Source organism: Mustela lutreola, chromosome 14 (assembly GCF_030435805.1).
Source record: "Mustela lutreola isolate mMusLut2 chromosome 14, mMusLut2.pri, whole genome shotgun sequence".
NCBI lineage: Eukaryota > Metazoa > Chordata > Mammalia > Carnivora > Mustelidae > Mustela > Mustela lutreola.
Window position 1 is genome coordinate 73,345,114 of NC_081303.1, and position 26,219 is coordinate 73,371,332.

The 26,219-nt window shown below is 55.0% G+C and overlaps 1 protein-coding gene and 1 long non-coding RNA gene across 2 annotated transcripts; one reads left to right on the forward strand and one right to left on the reverse strand.

The window, feature by feature from the left end:
- Positions 1-2,968: 2,968 nt before the first annotated feature.
- Positions 2,969-11,155, reverse strand: LOC131814779 (uncharacterized). The gene is made up of 3 exons (XR_009347450.1): positions 10,430-11,155; positions 4,249-6,625; positions 2,969-3,946 (listed from the first exon to the last, which is right to left on the reverse strand). It is a non-coding gene; the product is annotated as an uncharacterized LOC131814779 (long non-coding RNA).
- Positions 11,156-11,344: 189 nt separating this feature from the next.
- On the forward strand, positions 11,345-24,339 carry ETV3 (ETS variant transcription factor 3). Its single transcript, XM_059145841.1, has 5 exons — positions 11,345-11,430; positions 13,454-13,509; positions 14,108-14,345; positions 15,574-15,689; positions 20,673-24,339. The coding sequence occupies exons 2-5, from the start codon at positions 13,464-13,466 to the stop codon at positions 21,800-21,802; spliced, it is 1,530 nt and encodes a 509-aa protein (XP_059001824.1). The 5' UTR covers positions 11,345-11,430; positions 13,454-13,463; the 3' UTR covers positions 21,803-24,339.
- The last annotated feature ends 1,880 nt before the right edge of the window (positions 24,340-26,219 follow it).

Below are 26,219 nucleotides of genomic sequence, written 5' to 3' on the forward strand. Positions count from 1 at the left end.
TGGGAGTCCGTGTCCCAGAAATTGCGAAATAATTATTACTTAAGTGTGTTCCTGTGCTCAGCCACAAAAGTATAGGAAACAGCACAGACCCAGGGGGAAAAAATCCCCCCGGAAAACAGCCCAGGAGAGCCAGGGTCCCGAGTCCAGCTCGACTGCGGACATGACAGATGACCTGAGTGAGGGAGTTCGGAATTCAGCCCTCCTGGACTTGGGGTTCTGAGTGCCGGGGCGGGGCCCCAGCCCTCCGGGATCTGGGGTTCTGAGTGCCGGGGCGGGCCAGGGCCTGCCAGTTCCAGGCTGTGAGTGTGGCTGTGCGCCCCAAGGGCAGAACTTCCGTTTGTCCACTTACGACTGAGGGAAAGGAGAGCTGGCCGAGTTCTGGAGACTGCGTCTGCTGGTCCTGCTGCCAGTTCTTTCTGCTCGGAGGCTTCCACCCTCTTCCAGTCCGTCCTGAATCCTTGCGTGTCCCCATGCGACCATGTGAGCAGTGGAGCCCACCCCTGCGGGCGTGAGACCACTCATCTGTCCGCTTTCTCCGGTCAGTGAGATTTCAGTCCTTAATCAGCTGCAGTGAAGGGGTTTACTGCATTCTACAGTCAAACCATTACCTCAAGGACTATTTCCACAGAGACATCATGGCGAGAGCCGTTCTGATCCCTGAAATTCCTGGTTCCCACTCAAAATACTGCAGATAAACCTTATTTGGTCCTTATTTGGTTCTGTTTTCTATTTCTGCACAGTAAACCACCCCGAAATTTAAGACGAAAATGTCTTGCCTAAGACAAGAGCTGTTTTATCATCTCTCATGACGTCATGGGCCAGGAGTCTGACAGGACGCCCAGGGCAGCTCTGCGACCCATGGCTCAGACTGGAGTTACCGGGCGGTCTCAGACGGTGGCATGGATGGCCAGGCTCTCCAAGATGACTTTTCTCCTGTGCGTGGCGTCTTGCCTGAGATGGTGGAAAGGCTGGGTGCCTTTCCCTGTCCATGCAGTCTGGGGTCTTGTATGCGCTTTCTGTGGCCAAAATTCCAGAGAAGGGGAACTAGATCCCAGGTCTGCAGGGAGGGGTATCAGAGGATCTCTGGCCATCATTAATCCCCAACAGGGCGAGCTGATGGGGACCCAGCAGGAAGGATGGGGGGAGGGGACATGGGACAGCCACGGCCACGGCCACAGGACAGCCATAGCCATAGCCACAGAGAGCTCCTTGATATGAAAGTTAAAGCTCCCCAAACACCTCGGCCCCCCCAAGATCCCTCACTTCTCCGTACCCCCACCTAGCCTGCCCAGATCCTAGGAGTTACCCCCACTGGATGATTCAAACTCCAGCCTGGGGCCTAGAACTTGCTGGATGCAGACACGTAGATGTCCTCTATTCATGCCCCATCGCTGTGTCCTAACAGCTCCTGCGGTTCCCTTCTGTCCGAAGGAGCTCGGACTCTGTGCCCACCCCCAGCCTCACTGCCTCCTGGGACTGGTTTTTCCGACCAGCATCACCCACTTCCATTTAATGGGCCCTGACTTCCTACCAGGGTCTGTGCTCAGTGCTTCAGAGGCCGTGGGACAGTGGCTCCTTATGCACTGACCTCGTATTCCAGGTGACGAGACTGAGCCCCAAAGAGGTCCCTCGGCATGCCAGAGCCAAGTGCAGAAGCCCAGGCGTCGAGCAGTGGGCCCCACAGCCAGTCACAGAATTCTCCACCATTTCAGCAAACTGCCCGTTTCCTACGCCTGGGCCACAAATCCCGAGTCCTCACAGTCCATGTAAGAGCCTGGAAGCCCCCAACGTGCTCCTCAAGGCCCCCTTAGAGGGCAAGGTGGGGAGGTGGAAACTCAGGGACCCCCCCCCATCCTTCAAAGAGGGAGTCCGGGGAGCAGCTCTGGGCAACAGCCACAGCCAAGGATCTGTTCCATGCCCTGCTGTGTGCCACGGCGGGGAGGACGGGTCTGCGCCTGGCCTTGCGACGCACGATGGACCGAGCAGTAGGAGTAGATGCTGGACACCTCACTCAGCCGTCTGAGCACACTGGAGGTCTGGCTCCAACACCCTCGGTTCTGTGGAAGGCAGCCCCAAATCCAGAAGTGAAAACAGCCTCTAAGCCCCCAAAATAGTGGACACAAATTGCTTGAACCAAAGCCAGATTCTCAGGCCTCCACACAGAGCCTTCCTGGACTACACCCGGCAATGCAGTCGGAGGCTGACCTCTGGCTTCCCAGCCCATAGCCCGTGGAGGTCAGGGTGGGGTGTGGGTAAAGGGTCTTCTAGCAAGGGAAGCATCCAAACAGGGAAGAGACCGCCGATGACCCAACAGCAGAAGACAGTTGGACCCAAAGGCAGACACAGCCCTGTGAGAAAGCCTCTCTCTGCGCTGGTTCACTGATTCTCCAAGTTACTCCACAGCCAGCTGGTGAAGTAGGCGGCCAAGGAGAGGAGACATCCTTGGAGAGGCTTGGTGGCCTTTTCCCTGACCACACAGATTCGCAAGTGTGGGGCTGGGAATAAAGGCAGAGCCGAAGGGGTGCGGCACCCCACCCCTCCGCAAGGGACACCTCTGTTTCATAGTGACAGCTGTGAGTCATCGAGAAAAGGCTAGAGGACATCTAGTCAACTCTGCTGAAAAAGACGGGGAAGTAGGTAGTACCTGTGAAAAGTCTTGCATAAAAAGTGATGCAAATGGACGATGTTTGGCAGTTGGGATACGGTTCCACGTTCTGCTCTTGGCTACATTATAAATACGATCGTTCGCCATCGGGGCCTAATTGTTGTATGGCGCAGTGAGGCTGTGTGCGGCATCAGGTAAGGGCGTCTCCAGAACTGTCTGCTGCCACGCTTTCCACCGCATCTCTGCTCCACCTGAACTCTGCTCCCTCCTCTCTCCCCTGAACTCTGGGAAACTCCTGATTGGGATCCCCGCCCCTCCCCTGGTGTTCTGACCCCCAGAAGGAAGGAAGGTGCCTCTCCCCGCACCCCCATCCCATCCCAAGGGAACAATGGCTCTCCCAGAGGGACCAGCGAGGCGAGGCTCCCCCGAAGAACCCCAGAGCTCACTCCCCAACCCTCCCAGCTCCCCGCTGGGACTCCTAGGACACCAAAGGCTTGTCGCTACTAAGTTGCTCCCACAGTGCTGGTGGCTTCTGCTCTCCGTGTGATCCTGCCTTTCTGAAATGCCCTTCATCCAGGCACTTACTTGATTACTTTCCGAGTATCTTAAAAGACCCAGGCTGGGTTGCCACCTAGACAAGTCTTCTCAGTGTCCCTCTGATACCTATCTCGGTACAAGGCCTCTGTCCCTACATGTATCTGTTAGGATGCTTGTGGTTTGGGGTCACAAAACTCCCACATCTGAAGCAGCTTGAACAACAGGGACTGTCTCTTTACCAGAAGCCTGGAAGCGATGGTTCCGGAGCCAGCTCAGTGATGTTGGGGCTCTAAGTGAGCCTGTCCTCTAGGCCCTGATGGCCTCCTTGTGACTTGATCACCTCTCTAAAGACCCTGTCTCCAAATAGGGTCCCATTCTGAGGACTCGGAGTTAGGACTTCAACCAAAGAAACGGGAGCACAGTTCCTCCGTGACGGTGGGAGACGCAGCTTTGGAAATCTCTGGGAATTGCTCTTTTCAAGTGAACATCTTTGCCAGAACCCTTCCAGTAAATCTGCGGAGCAGGTTTTGGTAACACGCCCTTTTCCCAGATACAAGGGAAGCTGGGAAGTCATTTTCACTTTTAGAACGGGAAGAGAGTTCTGCCCCCCGGAAGGCAAGCGTCAGGGAGGGCTGGGGGGGGCTCGCGATGTCTGACCCCGTGCCCGCGTTGTGTCAGGCTGTTTGCTCCCGTGTCCACCGCTCCCATGAGGTTCTCCGATCGCTGCGACAGAGACCAGCAGGCCAGGCACGAGTGCACCCGCGATGAGGCGCCCACTCCGCCGACGTGCTCAGCCAATACCTACTGAAGGAACCAACACACAGAACTTAACGAACTAGATGAACCTGCTCAGGTCACGTTTGATTACGACATTGAACTCTGTCTGTATGTTTGCCTTACATCGTCTGTGGCTCACACCTTTGAATCACTGTAGGGAGCGCTGTTAATGGACTGTTTCCACGGTCAGGGGAAACCAAGCTCGTGAGCTTTGACCCTCCAAAGTGTGGCACAGCACGTGGCACAGAGTGTCTGCTGCTTGAATTGTTTGTGGAATGAATAATGAACAAATGAGTCATTAAAATACCAAACAACAATGGGGCACCTACCTGATTTGTTTGGTAAAGTATGCCACACTCGATCTTGGGATCATGAGTTCGGGGCCCACACTGGGCTTTAGAGATTACTGGGGAAAAAAAGAAAGAAAGGAAGGTTTGAAAAAATATTTTTATTTAAACTAAGGAGTTACCATGTTTTCCAGAACCCTGTCCTCCAGAACGGGGTGTGCTCTCTGCTCCGTCTGTACTCGCCAAGACACTGCATCCCCGGGCACTTGCACCCCCTGCTTTCACGCTCTTCTCTTCTACTGATAAAGAACGGTCCTCGTGAACTTGGCGGGTAGACCCACAGGGCCCCGAGCACCTTCATCTGAGCGGTGAGGCTACACGAGTCCCCACGAGCCGTTTGAGCGGTGCCTCGCTCGGGCGTTGCCAGCTGCAGGGAGCGCGCCGGGAGTCCGCACCGGGCACGCGGGACACCGGAATGTCACTCTTGCTCCACAAAACCCCACGTCTGACCTTTCGCATTCTGAAGAATAGGGAAGAGCCGAGCGCCTAACTAACGAATGGCCTTTGCTGTGGGAGTCAGGGGCCGAATGGGTGGAGGTTCCCCAAATTCTGGCCTCCCCAACGTTGGAGAGCCGCTCGTGACTCTGTCTCACGGCTACTTCCCTCTCGGCCTCAAGGGGAAGGACTCGGGCAGCGTGAAGTACACCGAGTAAATGGGGACCAGGGACACAAAGTTGCCCCAAGTAACTGGGCTCCCAGGGGCGGTGCATTTTGGTACCACGAGACACCTGTGCCGCCCGGAGCAGAGCCTCCTCCTGCCCCGGTGCCGACCCAGGGGACCCATGCCTCCTTCACACACGGCTCAAGTAATGAGGTTCAATTAAAACGTTCGGGTTCAATTAGTGTTTCAGGCCTTCAGGGGCAATGGCAGGGCAAAATATTTTCCACGAGGAACTTGAGAGAAAGCAGCACCGTTGTGGACCAGACTGGCACGCAGGGACAGGAGAAGGCTTGGCCACATGGCGTGGAAGTCAGACAAGACGCCACTTGCACACGCACATGTCTTTGAGCTTCTGCGATGCCTGGCCTCGGAGCCCAGGTGCTTTCCCAACAGTCAGAAGGAGGAGGTGCCTGCGAGGGTGTTTTCCTGCCAAGGTCTGAGTTTTTCTTCTTTCCTGAAAGTAGTGGCAGCCCAGATTTTTGCTGCAAAATCAAGACTTGTTGTTATAACGGTGGTGATTTTTTTTTTTTGTGGTGCCAGTGAGCCCGGTCTGAAGGCGTTCATGCAAGAGCGTGAGCCCAGCCCATGTCAATAATCAATTGTTCAGAGAGAAATGCCTGGCAGGACATGTGTCTAGAAGTTCCACCTTCTGAACTGATGCCAAGACAGGGTAGAGTCCCAGATCCTTGGGCTGCCCCGCTCCCGTACCTGACCCCACTCCCCTCGCCCTGCGGCCAGCGTGCTGAACGGCATTACCTTGATGTTGCTGCTTCCCCCAGTGGCTTTAGCTCAGCACCCGGGTCTCCCACACTGAGCACCGCGCTCTTCGGAAGCCCATGGCCTACAATTCTGCTAACAGGCATCCCGCAGAGGAGAGGTCCCATACCTAACGACCCACTCCAAGTTCCCGCAACAACTTCTGACCAGTCAGGAAACAGTCCGTGGGGTTGCTTTCACGCTTGATGTTTTAATACATTCTGCAGAAGCTTTTTTAGTGTCTGCTCCGAGCAGAGTCTCTCTACCAGTAAATCATTCAGTGCTAGATTCCAGTAGATCAAGGTGACAAAGACGGGCTGGAACGGATCACGGAGCCAAAGCAACCAAACCAAGCTGACAAGAATGAATATAATTAAAGCAAACTCTGGCCTTTAGATTTTGAAACTACTTAACAGAAGACCCAGATGGTTCTCACAACAAAACCAGCGGGTTTTGACGGACTGTTCCGTAGAACATTCTGACCTCTGAAGCAGTCCACTCTCTCTTGAGAGAGAGTGGTGGGCGGGGGTGGGGGGAAAGACCGAGAGTCCAGACAAAGAAGGAATTAGCTTTGCTAATCAGCCTGGCTCCGTGGAGGGTCAGCTTTAGTTACTGAAGTCACATGTGAAGAGGAAAGGAAGGATGTTTCTTCCAATAATTCCTGACAGAAGGCGTGGTCCTGGCCTTCAGAGAGATGACAGGTTGCCACACGGAAGAAAACTTCCATTTAATCCGCACAGACTGGGAGTAATGGGTAGTTGCATCAGGACACATTTCAGCTCCATCAAAGGAAGAGCTTTCCACAGTCAGGGAGATCGAAACATCGGCTCAGGTCATGATCTCAGGGTCCTGGGATCGAGCCCGCATCAGGCTCTCTGCTAGGCAGGGAGCCTGCTTCCTTCCCTCTCTCTGCTTGCCTTTCTGCCTATTTGTGATCTCCGTCTGTCAAATAAATAAATAACATAAAAAAAAAAAAAAAAACCTTGGGGTGTGGTAACTTCGTTTCTTTGCCTGGGTCATATGGAATTAAGCACCTTTATTATTGCTTCTCAACAAACATATAGATTTCCATATATTCTTCTGTGGGTATGACCTATTCGGTGAGAAACCTAGGTTGACCAGGTGTTAGGCAAAGTAGTGAGTACCTCGTCATGGGGAGGGTCTAAGGAGAGGCTGGTACACTTAGCAAGAGGATGGGAGAGTGACCTCTGACCTTCAGTCCATCTCTAAGACTCTACACATCCAAAAATCCGTGGACGATTATTAAAGGGAAGCTTTTCTAAAATATTTTCAAGGCGATTGCCTTTTAATTAACTTGAGTTGAGGCCCTATACGATCGATCAATTGCTATAATTAGTCTGGGCGTTTGTTAGACTATGATCCCAGGGTCTATTATGGTGATAATCATGTTTGCTGGCCATCATAGGAGAATCAGATATGAAGTCCCTGCCCTCTTAGGGTGACGAATGGTGCAGACAGTCATAAAGAACACAGAGCCAGAGCAGACACGAACAGTGAGCAAACATGAAAGACAGGGAAAAGGTCCATGCAGCAAACAGGTCAAGGTTTCAGGTCTTACTGGAGTGGGGAATAAACACACAAGGGCCTTGAGAAACATGCCCTAGGTGGGTCAAGATCAGGAGGAGGTAGCCCTCTGCTCCAACTAACATCGCCAGGCCTCCTGGGAGAAGCAAGCTTTCAGAAATATATAGATGCTGGCAATCACATATGTGGCTAAGGGAGCATTTTTCTCCTAGGCTGCCAGGAAAAAGAAAAAAAAAAAAGGCCAGAATAGCTTAAGTTGCCATTTCCTTGTGGTTATCCTGCTCTCCTGTTCCGTTCCTTTGTGATGTCTCACTACCCACTCCCCTGAGCTGGGGGAACTGAGACCTGAAAACGGGAAATGAGAGGAAGGGGTATTCGTGGACCATGATGGATGTGGGATCAGGGAGAGTCCGTGAGTCCCCAGGTCGCCACTAAACAAACAGACCGGCTCCACCTCATCTGGCTGAGCTGGGCCTCCGGGCCAAGTTACTTCTGCTTTGGACTCACTTAACCTTTAATCTGGGGATCCCCACTCGTGTTACTGACATTAAGTCCTCCAGCTTCACAACAACCTGAGGTTGAGGGGAAAAGTAAACCAAAACACAAAAGTCTTATGATCTACTTGAGTCCGACGTGGTAAAATTCAAATAAATCCATAGTCAAAGTTTATTTTCTCATAATTTATCTTCACATTACTGAAGGGAAACTGAGTCACAAAGCAAGGAAATGAGTTGACTTCATGTATGCCCTTCAGTCTTTGACTTCATCCATATGAATAATGTTCTAATGTTAGTGTATTTTTCTTTCTGTAAGTTCTTAACATGATCATTTTATGGATGGGGACACAGAGGCACGGAATGGTTAAAATGTGCTTGTCTCAAGGTCCGCCTCAAAACATATGCCTGGATGAGAAACTCAAGAACCCGAATTCTCAAAGCAAATTCCTTTCTATTAGCTTCCTACCCACGTTGGAAACATTCAATTCCCTCAAGCTTTGCAAAATTAGGTGATAAAGGCTATGAAGTTGTTCTCAATACCAAGAACAGTGTGGGTCTGGGAGTAATAAGAGTAGCCATGACCGTTGAATTTCATAAGGAGTTTCACAGTTCACCAGCACTGCACAGCTGTTATTACACTCCGTCCCCATCAAGGACACCGATTGTGCCGCCCTTTCACAGACGTGGGTGCTAGGACTCATTTAGTGGCTTGTCAGAGGACCCAGTTAGCAAAGGGTGGAACTGGGACCAAAACTCAGGTCTTCTGAATCCAAGTTCAAGGAGAACACCCTCTGGGGGAAGAGGCCACCTGAATTTTACTGGTACACTGAGAGATTAAGGGAGGTCTTGGCAGCACACCAGCCCACGTGTTAGCAGAGAAGGAAATGATCATCAGGCATTTCAAACGGTGACACAGGAAGGGTCTGAGCACCCAGGGATCCCCCAGAGCTCTAACCTCTGAGGGCCTGCAGGCTAAGACAAACACACCAAGAAGACCAAACATGTGCACGTCATACTGATGGTATGTGCCACAGTGGATCTGCCACAGTGACCAACCCCACGGATAGAGAGGAAAGCATTTCTACCATACACATGGCCAGGGAAGTTTGGGATGTGAAATATAAGTTCATAAATAAAAATGGGAGCGATAAAAGCAAGCAGGGCAAGTGCGAAACACAGGCACACACGTGCACACACACGCACGCACGGGCACACACACACACATACACACACACACTCCAGGAAAGGTTTTCTGGAAGAAAAATAAACTTTGGTTCTTTTTCTTCTTTTTTAAAGTTTAGCAGCAACGGAGTAGCTGTGCTGTGCCCAGAGTAGAGTTGAGAGTGTGAGATTTGCAACAGAACTCATCCCCAGCATGTGGGACAATTGCAAAGATGGGTAGGAAGCAGGGCAGTGGGCAGTGGCACTGGCCAGAGAGGGCCTGGAGCAAATGGAAATTCAAGAGCAGTTACGACCTATCTTGACTCCTAGACTATGCCTCCGTGTTTGCACCGCATGCTTTCAGAAAGCTCGTGCTCTCTGTATTTCAGGGGCAAGAAGAAACTCCATGGTTGTGGAAGCCTGTCTGGAGCAGGTAAAGGCAGCAGGTGCCACGGGGAGGGAGTGAGGGGACAGGGACCTCGAGTGCAATGAGCAAGGAGCCCCTAACCATCCCAGTCTTTCCAGATTCTGCCACCACAGAGAGGTTCCAATGCAAAACTTATTTATCTGGACCCAAGAATTTTTAGGGAATTCCCAGTTTGTACAGTGAAACCCAAATCTGCCTGTTGAGTCTGAGGCCAGGGATTAGTTTTTAATTTTAAAAAGTTGCATTGAGCTCTGCTGGGACATAAACATTACTTGGATACATCCATTCAGACTCCAGCCAGGCAGAGAAACCTGTTTGTCTCTGTTAACTGTGTTTACTTACTCAAGTCATCCTTTGTGACCCTAATTAGCCAGAGAAGGAGCAGCAGAGAACCACTAGGAGACCAGGGTAAGGATTTACGAGACTGCCTGGCTCTGGCTGCTGGCCCTCTCTACAACACAGGGTCCTTGGAGGCAAAGGGCTGGCTGTAACCACGACAATTGGAGCACTGAGCCAAGGCTTAGCGAGTTCAGACTTTCAGAGGAAGCTGTTCCTCATCACTGCGGTTTCTGAGTTGACTCAACCAGTAAGATTAAGGGCTTCTGTGATGATGAGTCTCAGGATTACTTTTGGTAATATTTGCTCATCTGCCCTGTTTACAACGGGCTCTTCTCTTTTAACCACTCTGCATGATTTAACACATTTAATATAACCACATGACCAGGTACTATAGGAACTGACACAGAGAGGTTAGGTAACTTAATGGGGGTCACACAGCTAGTACCTGAAGGCACTAGAATCCAACTACAATGTACATTGTTCAGCTAAACCCCGGTATTTTCATAAGAACGTTCTACTAAACATCTGATATTTAGGTAGAATAGTTCTAGGCACTTGAAGAAGACACAAAGGACATATGACGGCTCCTACAAAGAGGTCAGGGTATAGTCGCCCTATTAGCAATCCTCGCTAGGCCACCAGAATTTTGCTCCTTTTGGTCACCTGGGTCGTATCCTTTTCTAACTAGAGAAGACCTACATCCCGCCCACCCGAAGCTATTATCCTTTCTTTTTTAAACAACAAAAAAGGACAACTTGAGGTCCAGAGGGGACCCACCTCCTAGTTAACCCATCGCCAGCTATGGAAGGGCTCGGGGCACAGCCAAGCCCAGACGGAGGGGACGGATGGTGATGTCCCCCCGCTCCCCGGCCCTCGGGAGGAAAAGGTGTAGGAGAGTCTGCTCTTCGTTCCCACCCGCCGGTGCTGCTGGGCTCGTCCCGTTCTCCGCGTCCGCCCCGCCGGTGCTGCTGGGCTCGACCCGTTCTCCGCGTCCGCCCCGCCGGTGCTGCTGGGCTCGACCCGTTCTCCGCGTCCGCCCCGCCGGTGCTGCTGGGCTCGACCCGTTCTCCGCGTCCGCCCCGCCGGTGCTGCTGGGCTCCGACCCGTTCTCCGCTCCCGCCCCTCTGTTGACCCTGCCGCCCCCTCCTCCCCTTCCCGCCCCAGGTGGGCCCCGAGCCGGGGAGGAAGGCCGGGCAGCTGCTGGCGGCCCTCCCCACGGACGAGCCTCGGGCCCGGCCCAGGGCGCTCTGCACTAGGCACTCGCGACCGCTCGCGCCGTAACGGGGCACAAGGAAAGGAAAGGGAGACGTTTCCCAGCCACTCGGGGAGAGGCGGCCAGCGCCTGCCCCGGACACCCGGCCCGGAACCCGGCGCACGGCGGCTCGGCGGGCACAGCGCTCCGACCCGCGCGGGGTGGGCGACAGGACGGCCCCGGGCCACGCTCCCCCCCGCCCCCGCCCGGTGGCGCGTCCCCAGGCCCCGCCGTCCGCCCGCCGGGCCCGCACCGCCCCCCCGCGAGCGTGCGTGACGTGCGCCGCGGCGTGACGCAGCGCGGCGCCCGACGGGACGAGCGCAGGGGCGGGGCGGGGCGGCGGAAGTCGGCCAAGGCGGCGAGGAGATGGACGAGGACTGGGCCCCGCCTCAGCCCGGCCCCGCCCCTGGTCGTGGGCGGAAGTGACGACAGCGGCCGCGGAGGTCACTTCCTGCTAGGGTGGATGAGGAGGAGCCGGAGACGCCGCGGAGGAGACCCGAGCGAAGACGGGCCGCGCCGGGGAGAGGTGAGTCCCGGCCTCGTCGCCAGGCCGACGCTGGGCCTCGCGGGCTGCGTCCCCGGGGCCGGGCCGCCGACCGGCCTGGCCGGGCCGCCGGCAGCGCGGGGGCGACCAGGCCCCCTGTGTGTGAGGGGCGGCCGAGACCCGGGGCGCGTTGGTGCGGTGGCTTCGCGGGGCCCCGGGGCGAGGCCGGCCCGGCCGGAGGCAGGACGGAGGGAGGCTCCGGGGACCGGGACTCCGGGCAGCAGGCCGCCGCGGGGCAGCCGCAGCGCCGGCCCCGGCCCGCCTTCGCCTCCCGGGAGCGGCCGCGAGCTGGGGAAGGGCGAGGGCCCCGGAGGGTTGCAGGCTCGAGACGAGCGACCTCGCGGCGAATTTGTGGGCGGCGTGGACGGGCGACCGGGCAGCCGGCGTGCGGGAGGAGGCTTCGCGGCCGAGTCCCTGCCGCGGCGGGGTCGGACCCCCGCGTCGTGCGCTTGGAGGGCGCTCCCGCGGCAGGACGGAGGCCCTGCTCTCGACCGAGCCGTCCGGGACCCGGAGTCCGGGCGGCCTCCCGGGGGAGGGAGCGGCGTTGGCCTCCCCGGTTGTCGCGGAGATGGCGGCAGCGGCGGAGGAAGCCCGGTGGCCGTGTCTCGGGTGTGTGCCTGCGCCTGTGTCTTTGCGTCTGTTTTCTCCTTGCTCGGGGGTGTTTGTGTCGTCCTCGTAGTTTCACAGTCAGACTCGCGGGTTCTCTTCGTGTGCGGGGGGAGGGGGGGGCTCCAAGGATCCGGAGGAATCCGAGCTTAGATGAAATTTCCAAGATTAGGAATTCGCCCCCACCCCGCCCCGAGGCCACCGAGGCTCCTACATTCCGGCCTGGAGCGCTCTTGCTAATGTGGGTGCTGGGGCCCTGTCATCCACCCTGGGGAACCGAGAGCTGCCCTCTCCGCCGCCTCTCCCTCGGGCAGCTTCACCCCTCCCTGCGCTCTGTGGAAGGACCGACTGGTAGAACGCTGCCGCTGCCGCTGGGAGCGGGGCACGGTGGCGGAGCTGTAACCCGGCCGGGCTGGGGCTGGAGCTGTAACCCGGGCCGGGCTGGAGCTGTAACCCCGGCCGGGCTGGAGCTGTAACCCGGCTGGGCTGGGGCTGGAGCTGTAACCCGGGCCGGGCTGGAGCTGTAACCCGGCCGGGCTGGGGCTGGAGCTGTAACCCCGGGCCGGGCTGGAGCTGTAACCCGGCTGGGCTGGGCTGGGGCTGGAGCTGTAACCCCGGGCTGGAGCTGTAACCCGGCCGGGCTGGGGCTGGAGCTGTAACCCCGGGCCGGGCTGGAGCTGTAACCCTGGGCTGGAGCTGTAACCCCGGCCGGGCTGCGTGCAGACCACAGCGGGGCTCCCGGCGCCTTGGGAACAGAAGGTTCTCAGAAGTGCTCGCCTCCCTTCCTTCCCGTCAGAGGGAGAAAGTGTAAACCTGTTTCTCAAAGTGATGAGAGTAGCTGTGCGAGTGGCGTGTTTACTTCCTGGGTCCCACGGTGTTTCTCAGGGAGGAGGGGTCGGTGTCCGACTGGGAGGGGTCTCCCCTAATTCAGCAAAATAAATCAGAATCAGATGTTTTCTGGAGTTGCAGTCAGACGGACTTGGGTTTTTTTACTCTTTTTAAAAACTGGTACATCTGGGTGAACTCAGGCGTGTGTGTCTTGGCATCTGGGCCCGTCTAGCAATGGAAGAGAAACTGTCGGCTTGTCTGGGCCGCCTTCCTTTCTTACATCTGAAGGGCTGGTCGGGAGGAAGGAAGCAAATACGGAGACAGTGTTTGCACTCTGTGGCTTAAAGTCAGGTGAGAGATAATGACGGCCTTTGACGCTGATGACCTGAGGACCAACATTTGGTGACTTGGGGATTAGCAGTTTGGAGGCGACATATTTGAAAGGAAAAGGATCGCATAAGGAAGGGAAGACACGGAAAGGAAGTTTGGGGAAAGGCTCTGCCAGAAAAGCTTGGGAGGAGAATAAAGAAAGAGAACCTTAAGTAATGCTGTGGCTTGTGTCTCTCGGCAGGAGGGCGAAGATGAAAGCAGGCTGTAGCCTCGTGGAGAAGCCAGAAGGAGGTGGAGGTGAGCACAAGCCAACCGTCTCTCCTGCTCCTGGATGCCCCTCGGGGCTTCCTTTTCTCCCTGCTCGGGCTCTGTTCACAAATGTCTGACCGGGGCTGCACAGCCTCTTGCCTGGGCGGCTGCTGCTAGCCCAGCTCTAGGCTTGTTTCTTAGGATGTGTGGTAACGTGTCTGGCCACCACCTTTGTCCCAAGCCTTAGCGTCTCCTCCCTGTGACAGACACGGTTCCACCCTCAGGGACAAGGGGGTTTCAGCTCTGTTTCCCTAAAACGTTAGTTCGTCTGTCCTGTTTGTTTCTTTTGGAACGTTCCTGCCCTCAGGAAAGTAGGTGTGAGATTTAGTAATGCAGGAGAGGCAAGAGGCTGGCGCACTGGGTGCTGGTGTCCCGCGCTAGCAGAGCGCAGGATCGCCACAGGAAGGGTGACGTCTCCGTGCTTTCCTCTCCCCTGTTGTGGTCAGCCGCGGCTGACCGAAGGGGCGTCTGTGGCACATTTACACAACGCTCTAGAGATTCTGAGCATTGGAGTATGAGGTTGGGGATACAGATATGTATGAACCTAACTCCTGACTCCCCGCACCTTCCCCTTTTCACGTTAAAGGGTATCAGTTTCCTGACTGGGCCTACAAGACCGAGTCGTCCCCGGGCTCCCGGCAGATCCAGCTGTGGCACTTCATCCTGGAGCTGCTGCAGAAGGAGGAGTTCCGCCATGTCATCGCCTGGCAGCAGGGAGAGTACGGGGAGTTCGTCATCAAGGACCCCGACGAGGTGGCCCGCCTCTGGGGCCGCAGGAAGTGCAAGCCCCAGATGAACTATGACAAGCTGAGCCGGGCCCTCAGGTGAGGGACGGGATTCCCAGACCGGTGCTGTTAACAGATGGGAGGGAGACTAAGAAGCTGGGTGAATGTTGGATGAAAAGGGTGTCAGGCAGTAAGAGACGCACTATCTCCGTGAATCATGTGTGGCTTTGAAGTGGGAGTCGAGGAGCTGCTGAATCCGAGTGGCACAGGCACTGGAGGAGAAGAGGCATATCTTTGGTTCTCTGTAGGAGGGAATTCCAGCGCGGTTGGCACTGGGTCCTGACAGACAGCCGATTCTGCTCTGCAGTGGGCGAGCGTGTGTGGTGAAACACGGATCGGAGCTCATTTGTAATCCAGAAGATTAGTTGAGGCTTCCCTGTGGGAAGTCTGTTAGAATTTCTCTTCTTTCGGCTCTCCTGGAAGAAACTGGGAAAAGTGAAGCAAGCAGAGCGCACAGGAGAGGGCTCCCTGAACGGTCCTGACCTCGCTGTTCGAGACCCACGTCTGTGAGCTCGGTTGTCCGTCCACAGGTTGCTCTGACATGTCTAAAGATTGGCCACTTGAGCTTCTCTCAGGTTCTTAATTTTGCCCTTGCCAGTTTTTACATTTCATAACCTCTTCGCCCTCGAGGGGCCAGAAGGCCGTGCATAAGCGGTGCTACCAAGGAGATGCCAGGCCAGAGGCTGCAGGGCTGCCCAAGTCCCCTGCCTTTCTTCATTCTTAGTGACTTGAATGTCAGAGCTGGGCAGCCGCTGTGCTGGAGCCTCTCTTGCATCTTTGTGAAAGTGAGGCCGGCCAGGCTGCCTGCTGTCTTCCCCGTCAGGGTGCGTGGTTGTCGGACCTGCTGCCACAAAACGGTCATGCGTTTCTTCATTTGCACTTTGTGCTCAGCCTCCAGACTGGCCAGATCAGGTCTCCCAAGAGACTTGTCTGCCCCCACCTGGGCCGGGCAGTAACATACAGGGGAACAGGAAGGAAATGGACTATGGAATTGAAACTGTAGTGTGACAGAGGGAAAAGGTGGTTGGGACTAGGAGAGCTGTTCAGGATCTTTAAGTGAGATTGCCTTTGTAAAGCTCCACCCAGGGACTTAGAGCTTCGTTTGAAAATTGAGTAAGTCTCCCAGCCCCGATCCGAAGGCCGGGCTCTGTGAGAACAATAGTGATGTCTCCGTGTCATGCCTAGAGCGGGAACTGTTGATCAGTGGCTACCTGTGTGTGTCAGAAATTGTCAGAAGATCCAGTGACACCTTTTCCTATTTTTACAGATACTATTACAACAAGAGGATCCTTCATAAAACAAAAGGGAAAAGGTTTACATATAAATTTAACTTCAACAAGCTGGTGATGCCCAACTACCCATTCATCAACATTCGGTCGAGTGGTAAGAAGCAAACTCTTTCCGTTTGATATCCCGAGTTGATAAAAAAGTTTAAAAGCCCATGTCTAAGACCTGGCACGTTAAAGGATTTTTAGAAAGACTGGAGTCGCGTGGATTGGCCCCACGGTCTTCCCCACGGTCTTGCCCTGGTTTCTCTGTTTGTCCTGTGCGGGGAGTGACAGGCTCTGCTGGACCGCAAGAGATTTGTTGTTTATTTAGTTCTCTTTCGAGCATATTATCTGTGTCTCCCAGATACTCTTCCTCTGTTGTCTTTAGGAATTACGTTCCATAGGTTCATGTTTGTCCTTCAGTCTAGAACTCCGAGTGTTAACGCCCTGCCCCGTGGCTCTTTCGTAGACGAGAACCGGTTTCTACAAGCACTTCCGATTTTCTATGAAACTACCAAGCTCTCCCTTATCAAGTGAATATCATCAAAACCACAGCATCCTTAATCACAGAAGGGGAGGTCTGTGTTTGCAGTGAGAAGCAGTGTCTTTGATCTGCACCAGCACCTCAGAGAGTAAGATCTGGGGTTACTTGACCTTCTTTGCTCTCAAGTGCAGCAAGGCTTCCCGTCCGGGCTGCCTGCGCGTAGCTCTCCATCACAGCTCCTCACGGGGCTTCAGGGCAGCCTCTGTCCAGTCTCTCTGTAGGGGCTTGGTTGGTTTCATTTCAGAGTCAAGACCTCTCCCTCCCTAGGAAAGTAGATGGTGTTTAACTAGTTTCTGACCCATCCGTCTGTACTCCGTGGCCATGTGTGTTAAAGCCAAGAAAGCTGATTGTGCTGCAGTAGTCTGACTTCTCAGAGAAGAGTCGGAAGAAACTTGAAAAATCGGAGCAGGGTGTGGCTGAGACTATACTGCTGAGATCCACTGCAGATAGGTCACTAACTACACACAACAAGTTAGGGCAGTTCGGGCTTGATGCTGCTATCGGTACAGTTCCATCTCCTCTCTCCTGTAGCCACGCCCTCCTGTCCCTGGGGCATGTGTTAAAAAAAAAAGTGGTATTGGAATGCATCTCTCTAATTACAACCTGTTTTCTTTCCTGGTGCCTGAGAAAGAAGTGTTAGGAAATCAGACCTATTGTAGCCATGGGAATCCGTTCGCTCTGGTTTTCGCTCTTGCCCCCTTCCTGTGTACCTAGAGGAATCGGGACTCTACGTGGATATACCGGCAATTCTGAGATCGTGTTGGTGTTCCAATGGTAATTCACCTCTACTCCCCACCGGAAGGGGCTTCATTGGTTTTGTTATGCCTTTGACCCATTTTTGTCTATTGAAAATCCGGAAGTCCAGCTCTTGGGCAGCCTGGAACAGGGTACACCCATCAGCCCTTGGGAGTAATGTGCCTGTCCAGGGTGAGAAAATCTGGATCCTCACTCTGGGAAGACTCTGGTCTTCTGGCCTAATGGCAATAGCTTACCATAGCCTCATCTCCCTGAAAGCAGTGGGACCAACATTGATCCTTAACAAAGCTTGATTCCTAGTGGAATGAAGTCACAGGGAAGGGAGAGCGTGTGCATCTCGTTTCGGTATGTGCTTGGTTGTTTACATCCTGGGTATAGATAACGCCAAAGAGCAGGAGTCATTAGCTCGTAAAGAAATTTACCCAGAAGGGCCAAATGTTCCGGATTCAACTTTTACGGTGACAGGAAAGATGACGTTTGCTGAGTGTTTGTTTCACGGACATACTTTTGGTTGGTGTTTTTGTGAGGGACCACCTTTAACTCTCCCGGCCAGCTGTAAAGCGTGTATCTCAATATTCACATTTTACAAATGAGAAGATTATGGAGGACCGCGACGTCCAAGATGGACACGGGCAGGTTTAGCACAGTTACCTGCTGAACGGCTTCTCGGGAAACCATTCCTGAGAGACTGAGCTAGAAATCCAGCTTGTGCTGAACAGTCCTGCGTTCCCCCCCCCGCCCACCCCCCACTAGGACGCCCGTCCTAAAAACAAAAAGAAAAGATTATGGAGGAGGTCTTTCTCTCGAGGAACTTCAGAGTTAGCAGGAGAGATAAGATAGGTGAGGTTGAGCACAGTTGAGAGTAGCCCTGAGGAATGTGGCGAGCTCTCGAGGCAGCTGAGCTGTGTGGACTTCGAGGTCAGAGAGGTCCTGTCTGGGTGGCGCTGGTACCTGCCCAAATGACCCAGAGGTCTGGAGTAAGAAGCAAAGTGAGCGCTCTTCCTCCCTCTCCACATCGACTTCCTCAGCTCTGACAGTACAGGGTAGAATGCCTGATACTCGGATGGTGCGGGGAGTGCTTCTGCATCCAGTACGTCGTCATTACTCCTGAAAGCTATAAAATACATTATTCTGTACCTTTGAACATTTATTGTCCTTCATAAGAAACTGTGGGAACATCCAGAGGAAACGAGGAAAGTGCTCAGCTGGCGGGGCCGGGCGGGTTCCGGAGCTCTCACCCCGGGCCTCCCTACCCCCACCCTGCTGGGTCATATTTCTTTCTCTTGGAAAACTTTAAACCCATAGAAAAATGGGGAAAAACAGAACTGTGAACACCCATGTGTCCTCTCTAGATTCACTAATGATTGACACTGTTGCCACATATGTTTTTCCTCTTAACACGTACTTTTTAAGTTATTTTGAGGTTAAGTTATGGACATCGTGACATTTGTCCCCTGTGTACTTCGCGTATCCCCTAGGCACAGAACATTCTCCTGCATGACCCCAGTAACGTTAACACACCTGGGAAATTTAACATGACTCCACGATTCTTGTTTCCTCTATGGTGCATATTCCAACAGTATGTGCTTTTTACAGTTTTTGCTTTTAAAGTGTGATTATTGTGTAATAAAAAATTACTTGTCTTAACAAATACCTGACACACAGTTTGCCGTGTGCCAATACTGTTACCCTTTAAGTTTTCATAACATGAGGATTCGTCCTGCCGCTGTCCCTCTTACAGATAAGGAACGGAGGCACAGAAAGGTAAGTAAGTGTTCCGGCGCCACACAGCAAGGAAACGGTGGAGCCAGGGTCTGAACCTAGGCAAGGGTCTTGTTATTTCCATTTTGCCAAAAGGGGCCAAAAGCCATTTGGTCACGTGCCACGGAACAGAAGGTGCAGGAGCTGCGATTCTCACCCGGATGTTTCCACTCGGCCGCTCCCGTTTCCCAGTGGCTCCTTGAAGGTCGTCTGCTTCCAGAGCAGTGTTACTCAGGGCTGTGGACGCAGGAAGCTTGTTTTGTCAAACAAAGCCTTGGACCTGTTGTCTCCGCATACCCCGTGAGACAGTGGGGCGGCTGCACTGGGTCCGAGGTGAGGGTCCCAAGCGCCCCCCTGCCAGCATCGCTCCTTGGTCACACCTTCCCTAAGTTTGTGTGGAACGTGCCCTGTGTTCTCTGCTCTTGCAAATGTACAGTGTGGCTTCCCCTGCGTAAAGAAGGGAGGACCCTCCCATTTCAAAAGAAACAAAAGTAGATCGTTCGGGGGACAGGCCTTTCGCTCCGCTCTCCCGCCCCCACGCCTTATACTCCTGTAGTCCTTTGGCACACGTGGAAGGTGGTTTTTTGCTTTTCAGTAGATGAGCTCTTGACATACATCCAGACCCAAATGAATCAGACAGTAGCTAGAATTGTAGCTGCTCTAGTGGGCCGGCAGGAGACTCTGGGCCTGGCACCTTCTTGATTCCAGTCACATTACACGCAAGGTCAGGCATCAGCATTTCCTGATTGAAGGATCGGGTCATTGGCTTTAGGGGACAAAGAGCAGTTTCTGTGGAACTTCAGTTTGGGAAGTGCCGCTCCGCGATGTCCATGACAGCCAAACCCCCAGGGTCCTGGCCGAGGAAGGCCCGTTACTCGGAAACGGAAGGAGGCAGCTGATGGGGGCACTTCCCAGTCACGCCAGGCTTCACGCCCTGTTTTGTTTCTTCTTCTAGGTCACCATACCCCCACTGGGCTTTCCTTACTTTTCCTTCTCCCTTGTCTCTGACCCAGAGTGTAAAAAATCATTGTGGCATCACTTACCGAAGCCTCCAGTGCCTCCCAGGAACCCGAAGGGTCTCGGAGGCCTCTGGTGGCACACCTTTCTTAGGCCCTATTCAGAGAAGGACCTTTTGGGGGAGTGGAGAACCTGTGGGCCTCTGAATTTGACGTGTTTAGCCTGGAGTCGGTTTCTGCTTTGAGGCGAGTTTCAGTTTTAGCAGGCCGACCCGGGAGAGGGACTGGGGGTGGGGGGCGGTCCCGTGCCGTCCCCCAGCCTGCTCGGGGCCTGAGCACAGTGCGAGCAGGGAGACCGCTGCGTAGACTGCGTTAGAGAGAGACAGATTCAGAGGTCGAGAAATACTTGAATCTCTGTGGTGATTTTATATCGGAAATGGTAAAAAGTCTTCCACGGCCTTTCCTTTCCTAATCTGCTTCCGTTCTAAATCTGGTCTTGCCCGATTCCATCTGTGTGAGGGCCGGTCTTTGGGCTTCTAATGCATCGCCTTCCGCGCATCATTTCCAGTGTTTGTGTTTAGTTTGCTTCTTGCTTGATAGATAAAACCAAAACTATGAAAATAAAAGGAGACTGTTTAGCGAGGTGAGAATTGCCGCAGGGGACCTACACCTAGTACTTCCAGTTGGAGGAGAGAAGGCTCATGTGCCCACCCGTCTGACGTGTAACGAGCCCCAACGAGGTGTTAACCACGAGCTGCTTTACTGCTCGTTGTGAACAGTAGGAGGTCCCCACCTTCATAGAATCAATGTTTGAGTCCCGATGAACAATAAGTGTTTGTCTCAGGCAGTAAAGGGTGAAGACAGAGTCGCAAGGGCTAGGGAGAGGTGGCAGTCGGCTCAAGTAGTGGAAGCTGAGCTGTGCTCCTGGGAAGACGGGGAGCAGAGGGAGTCAGCACAGCTGGAGTGTTGGCTTCCTGTCGGAACAAGGTGGAAACATCTCGGGCTCACGTAGCATGAGTGACCGTGCTGACGATGCATGGCCAGTCCTCTAAAGCGGCCTTTGTCTTCTCCACCATCACAGGTGTGGTTCCCCAGAGTGCGCCACCAGTGCCAACTGCCTCTTCCCGGTTCCATTTCCCACCTCTGGACCCCCATTCTCCACCGAGTGACGTGCAGCCGGGCCGGTTCTCCGCGAGCTCCCTCGCTGCTTCTGGCCAGGAGTCGAGCAATGGCGCAGATAGAAAGGGGGAGCTTCCGGAGCTGGAGGACGGCTCAGCCGCCGACTGGCGCCGGGGCGTGGATCTCCTGTCCTCCCGGAGCTCCATCGCAGGAGGGCTCGGCCATCAGAAACGCAAGCCTGACATCATGCTTCCTCTGTTCAGCAGGCCCGGGGTGTACCCTGACCCGCACAGTCCCTTCGCGGTCTCCCCGCTGCCTGGCCGTGGAGGTGTTCTGAACGTCCCCATCTCGCCGGCTCTCTCCCTGACTCCCACCGTCTTCTCCTACAGCCCGTCGCCAGGCCTCAGCCCCTTCACCGGCAGCAGCTGCTTCTCCTTCAACCCCGAGGAAATGAAACACTACCTTCACTCTCAGGCCTGCTCTGTGTTCAACTACCATCTGAGTCCCCGGACCTTTCCCCGCTACCCAGGACTCATGGTCCCGCCGCTGCAGTGCCAGATGCATCCCGAGGAGTCAGCCCAGTTCTCCATCAAGCTGCAGCCGCCTCCCGCCGGGCGGAAGAACCGGGAGAGGGCGGAGAGTAGTGCGCAGTCTGGCCCGGCCACCGCGCCCGCCGCGGCTCCTGTCCCCCCAAGAATTAAGGTGGAGCCGGCCTCCGACAAGGATCCCGAGAGTCTCCGGCCGTTGGGGCGAGAGGAGGAGCGCTCCCGCGAGGAGGGCGCTGCGCCGAGCAGGACCACGGAGGAGGAGAAAGGCACCGTCTTTGCCCGCCCGGCCGCGCCGGTCTGGCCGCCCAGCGCCGTGAGCAGCCCGAGTGAAGAAGCCCTAGCGGTGACTGACGACAGCGAGGACAGGCCCGGCAGAGAGCCCGGCGCGCCGGAGAAGAAGGAAGACGCCCTCATGCCCCCCAAGCTCCGGCTGAAGCGGCGCTGGAATGGCGCCCCCGAAGCCCGAGAGCCAAGCAAGAGCAGCAGGGTCCTCTGGAGCGGGCCCGGGCCCCGGGGCCTGGCCACGGCCGCCGCCGACGCCTAGGACTGGAAGCGGCTCGGGAGCGGTGTCTCCCGTCATCAGAGGCATCCGTGTATTTATGTAGCGAGAGGTCAGGGTCGGGGGGAGGGAGGGAGGGAGTTAGACTGGTTTGATCCTTCTAGGGGCATAGACTTGTATTTTTATGTCTGGGGGATGGGATGGGTGTCTTCTGTTGTAAATTAGGGGGAACATGAACACCCTCTTTCCTGGGGAGTAGCACCCAGGAAGGCTGGTGAACTGAAAGGAGGAAGCACCTTTGCTTCCTGGGGAGGAAGCTTCTCACGCTCTCCGGCAGACTCCCAGGGGGCCGAGGTGCCCTTGGTCCCGCTGCAGTTCAGGTTCCAGACTTTTCTTTTCTATTGTATTTATCTCTGAAAAGCCATTAATGAATTTCTTTTGCTCGGAGAGAGAGGGAGAGGGGAGTATGGCGTGGTGGGGAGGCTGATCAGCGAGAGACCATTATACCAATGTGTTGCCTGAAGTGTTTCTGTGTAGTTCCTTTGGGGGAGGAGGAAGGGAATCCCAGTCTTGCTGGGACGGGGCATGTTCAGATGTTGCTTTTTTTTTTTTCTCTCTTCCTTTGTTGTTGTTTGGCTTTTTTTTCCTTTCCTTCTCAAAAAACCAGCTGCAGGAAGCAGGAGCCACGGCGCCAGTCCCGGGGGCCAGGAGGGCCGAGGCGCAGGGCGGCGGCGTGGGGGGCGGGCAGCTGGGCTGTGGGCCCCTCACACGCGCCCCTCCTTCACCTGCTGAAAGCCATGAGGACTCGTAAGCTCTCGTTCAGGGACGAAAGAAGAGGGCGTGAGGAAGCAACCCGATGCCTTTACAAACAGAACACAAAAATGATCTTCCTTTTTCCTTTTCCATTGTGGGTTCGGGGAGCCAGACCGCAGCGACTGAGTGAGTCCACCGAGCAGCCCGACCCTGGAGATGTCTGCGCTGCGTCTGGGTCTCTGACCGTGTCCTAAGTGAAGCCTTAACAATGAACACACTTTAGTCACGTGCTACGGGTCTGTCAGCATAAACCTGTAAAAGGGACGGACAACTCTTCAGACAACCCAGGGATGTTGCAACATGGTGACATGTGGACTTGGGGTTCGGTGGTCCCTCCTTGACTTCATGGGGCCGGGGAGCAGAACGGCAGGGTGGCGGGAGCTCGGGGCTGATGGAACCCCGTAGCACAGAAGGTCGCTGGGGTGTGAGGGGATGTTTGTCGAGGCTGAAGGCGGAGTGGACAGAGACACGGGAGGTAGCCGGACGCCAGAGCCTGGTGGGAGTGAAGGAGCCGCGTCCGTCTGTCCCGTTGTGGTGGTGCCATCCCTGCAACGCCCACTTGCCTAGATTGTTCTCGTCCTCACGCTACTCGATGGCGCGGGAGACCGGTGCACAGGCCGGAGCGGTTTCTCCGTGGGAAGGCCCCTCCCGTCAGCACGAAGGACCGGGAGGGTGGCGCTCTTGCATGAAGCAGAAGGGGCAGCCCGGGGGGCAGAGAAGCCACGGCCACTCGCCTGTGCACGCACGTGACCGCGCTGACCGTGCGGGACCCGTCCACATGGGCGGTCACAGGCACGCAGAGGTGGTGCCCAGGCAGCTCGCGCATGCCTGATGTCAAGGAGGCGGGGAGAGAAGGGAGGGCTGTGTGGCCCATGGAGGCTAGAAGCAGGCCCGGGGGCGCCGTCTGGGGACTGGAGAGACCCCGACTCCACCTTAGCCTAAGTGGACTCTCTGTACCCTGAGCAGCGTTCGGGGTTGTCTCTGAGCGGGGTTGGGGATCTTCCTGAAAGGAGCCCACGCGTGCGGGGCGGGAAGCGGTCAGCTGGGGAGTGGGTCGACCGAGGGCTCGGGATGACTCGAGTCCGTCATGCTGTTGTCTGGCAAGCATCGTCCTGTTCAGTTCAGATTCCAAATAGTGACTTGTCTTTCCCTAGGGAAGGGGTTGGGGGCGCGGTCTCTCGCCAGCTCGGGCTTGGTCGGGCTGCAGAGGGCTCCCTGTTCAGGCTCCTTTTGGTTGGTTATGTTTTTGCCCATTTCTCTCTCTGCACCTCTTACCTCGGATCGGAAAGCAAGCCCGGGCGGGTGCGGGACGGCTCTCTGCTTGGCCTCGCCCAGTCTAACCAGGGAGGCTGGCTGGCTCCCCGCTCTGTCCGCGAGAGCAGAGGGCCAGCACGTGTCGGTACGAACTCAGGAATAGAAACTTGAGGCCTTTAAAATAAGAGGGAGAGAAATCCGCAGGCATACCCGGAACCCCCTGGAACCCAAGTGCCGGAACTAACTGCTAGATGCTGCTTCTGTTGGAACAAAAAGTCACTGCTTTTAACTTGAAAAACCACACTCGAAAAATGTTCAACTCCATGAAAAATGTTTTCGGCTTTAAGGAACCGGTTGGTGTCGTACTGTTTCCTTGACTGCCCTTCCGCGGTGTCATTGGTTGATGCGCGCTGCACGCACGCCGGGGCTGGGGCCGGGGCCGGGGGCCTCCTGCAGAGCCAGGCTTGGGCTTGCTCGGGAAGGGGACCGGGGATGGGGAAGTCATCGGCATTTCCTGGGGTGCTTTCTCACCCTGCCGGACCCGCTCCTGGCAGCACCTGTTGCCAGTCGGGCACAAAGCCAGGCCTTCTCTCGCGCACTTTTCATCACTGCCCGGCAGCAGAAGGAAAAGGGGGGCATAAAACCAGACCGTTTTCTCCCCCGATTGTTTCCAAATTTCGCTGTGCCAAACATGTAAAACTTTGCAGATATAAATCTTGAAATTTCATTAAGAACTTGTTCATGGAAACAGTTTGCTTTTACCGTAGGAGAAAACAGATCTCTTAAGAACAGCCGCTGCTGAGCTCCTTTTTTTTTGTTTAGGGACGGCTGGGGTGTCCCGTAAGCGACTCCCCAGGTCCCTTCAGCCCCGTCTTCAGGCTGCACTGCATTAAGCCGGCTCGCCAGCTCGCGCAGGGACGCTCTGCGCCCCGGTCCTCCGTGAGCCAGGAGGCGTTCGGAAGCATTAAATCACAGTCGGGTACAGCACTTCTCACCAAGCGGGTAGTCAGTTGGCTGTTTGTCCCTCGTTTTTTATTTATTCCGTGATTATGTTTGTACTTTTTGTTTTGTAAAGAGTAATGGAACGTTTTAATTTTGCTTAAACATTTTTTCGATTCAGTCTTTCAAGAACTGTTCTATTTTTCACTTTGGGGGGTGGGGAGAGTTATCAGTTCATTTGTTTTGAATGCCTGGGCGTTGAGTCATAAAATTGTGAGGCACGGATTTGTGAGTGAGACCTTCGCGCGTGACCGGGACGTCGTGAGTCGCCCGTCGCAGCGGAGGGAAGTGTGTATGCGTACGTGGGTGTACGTGACCGACTCCATCGTGCAGTGCCTTTTAGACGTCCTACTTCCTATACAGTCTTCAGATTTTTGCATATATATTCTATATATATATGATGTAATGTTATAGAGATATATGTATAATATACATATTTTTTCCAGGGGTATCTGATAGCTCTGTATTTTGTTATGGAAGTTGAAAGAAAAAAGTATTTTACCTCAGAAATTAAAGTTAAATAAAAAAATACTTTTAAGTAACATCTGCAGGGCGTTGGTGGTGTTGACGTGCTGCGCCAGGGCCGACCTGGCCGAGAACTTGCCGAGCCTGTGCCCACCCACCCCACCCCACCCCCTTCTTCCCGTCGCGCAGGGAGGAGGCAGGTCCGATGGCTTCGGGGACTGTCTTACCCTGGCGTTACCGGCCGCTGCCAGAGAAGGGACAGCTAAAGCCAGGGGCACCGGTGTGCAGGGGGAATTTCTACATCAAGATTGTGCCAAAGATGAAGAGTGCACGGCACAGGGGCGTCCACCGGGCTGGGTGGGTGGGACACACGGCTCTTGACCTCAGGGTGAGGAGTTCAAGCCCTGCGTTGGGCATAGAGCTTACTTTAGAATTAAAATTTAAAAAAAAAAAGTGCCTGACGAAACCAGACCCAGCAGGCCACACTCTGTCTGGCTCTGTCGATAGGAAATGCCCAGAATAGGCAAGTCTGCTGAGACGGAGCCAAGGCCGGCGGCGGCCAAGGTGAGCGGGGTGTCGACCCACGTGTCCTCAGAGGGATGGCAGTGTTGCGCAGCTCGTGCTGGCCGTCGCACAGCTCACGGAGTCACGGTCACTCCGAGAGGGTGAATTCTGCGGTGTGTGAACTACACCTCCGTCAAGGTGGTTTTGTGGAGCACGTGACAAGCCAGCACTAGAGAAGCCGGTGGGGGACAGGAGTCTGGAGGAACAGCAGGGGTCTTGCTGGGATGCTGAGCGTCCCACGACGTAGCCTGCAAAGGATGGTGCCAGCTGAGTCCCCTCACGTCCCCCTGAGGTCCCCACGTGTGTAGAGTCCTAGCCGGGTGATAAGTTTCACTCCTCTCCAAGGGGCCTGTGAGTTTGGGTAGAC

What these genes read in the sequence shown, in the direction of transcription:
- ETV3 (XM_059145841.1), top strand. Translation starts at nt 13,464, where the DNA reads ATGAAAGCAGGCTGTAGCCTCGTGGAGAAGCCAGAAGGAGGTGGAG. An exon ending in GAAGCCAGAAGGAGGTGGAG is followed by an intron (nt 13,510 to 14,107) that starts GTGAGCACAAGC and finishes TTCACGTTAAAG; the next exon opens with GGTATCAGTTTCCTGACTGG. An exon ending in AAGCTGAGCCGGGCCCTCAG is followed by an intron (nt 14,346 to 15,573) that starts GTGAGGGACGGG and finishes CTATTTTTACAG; the next exon opens with ATACTATTACAACAAGAGGA.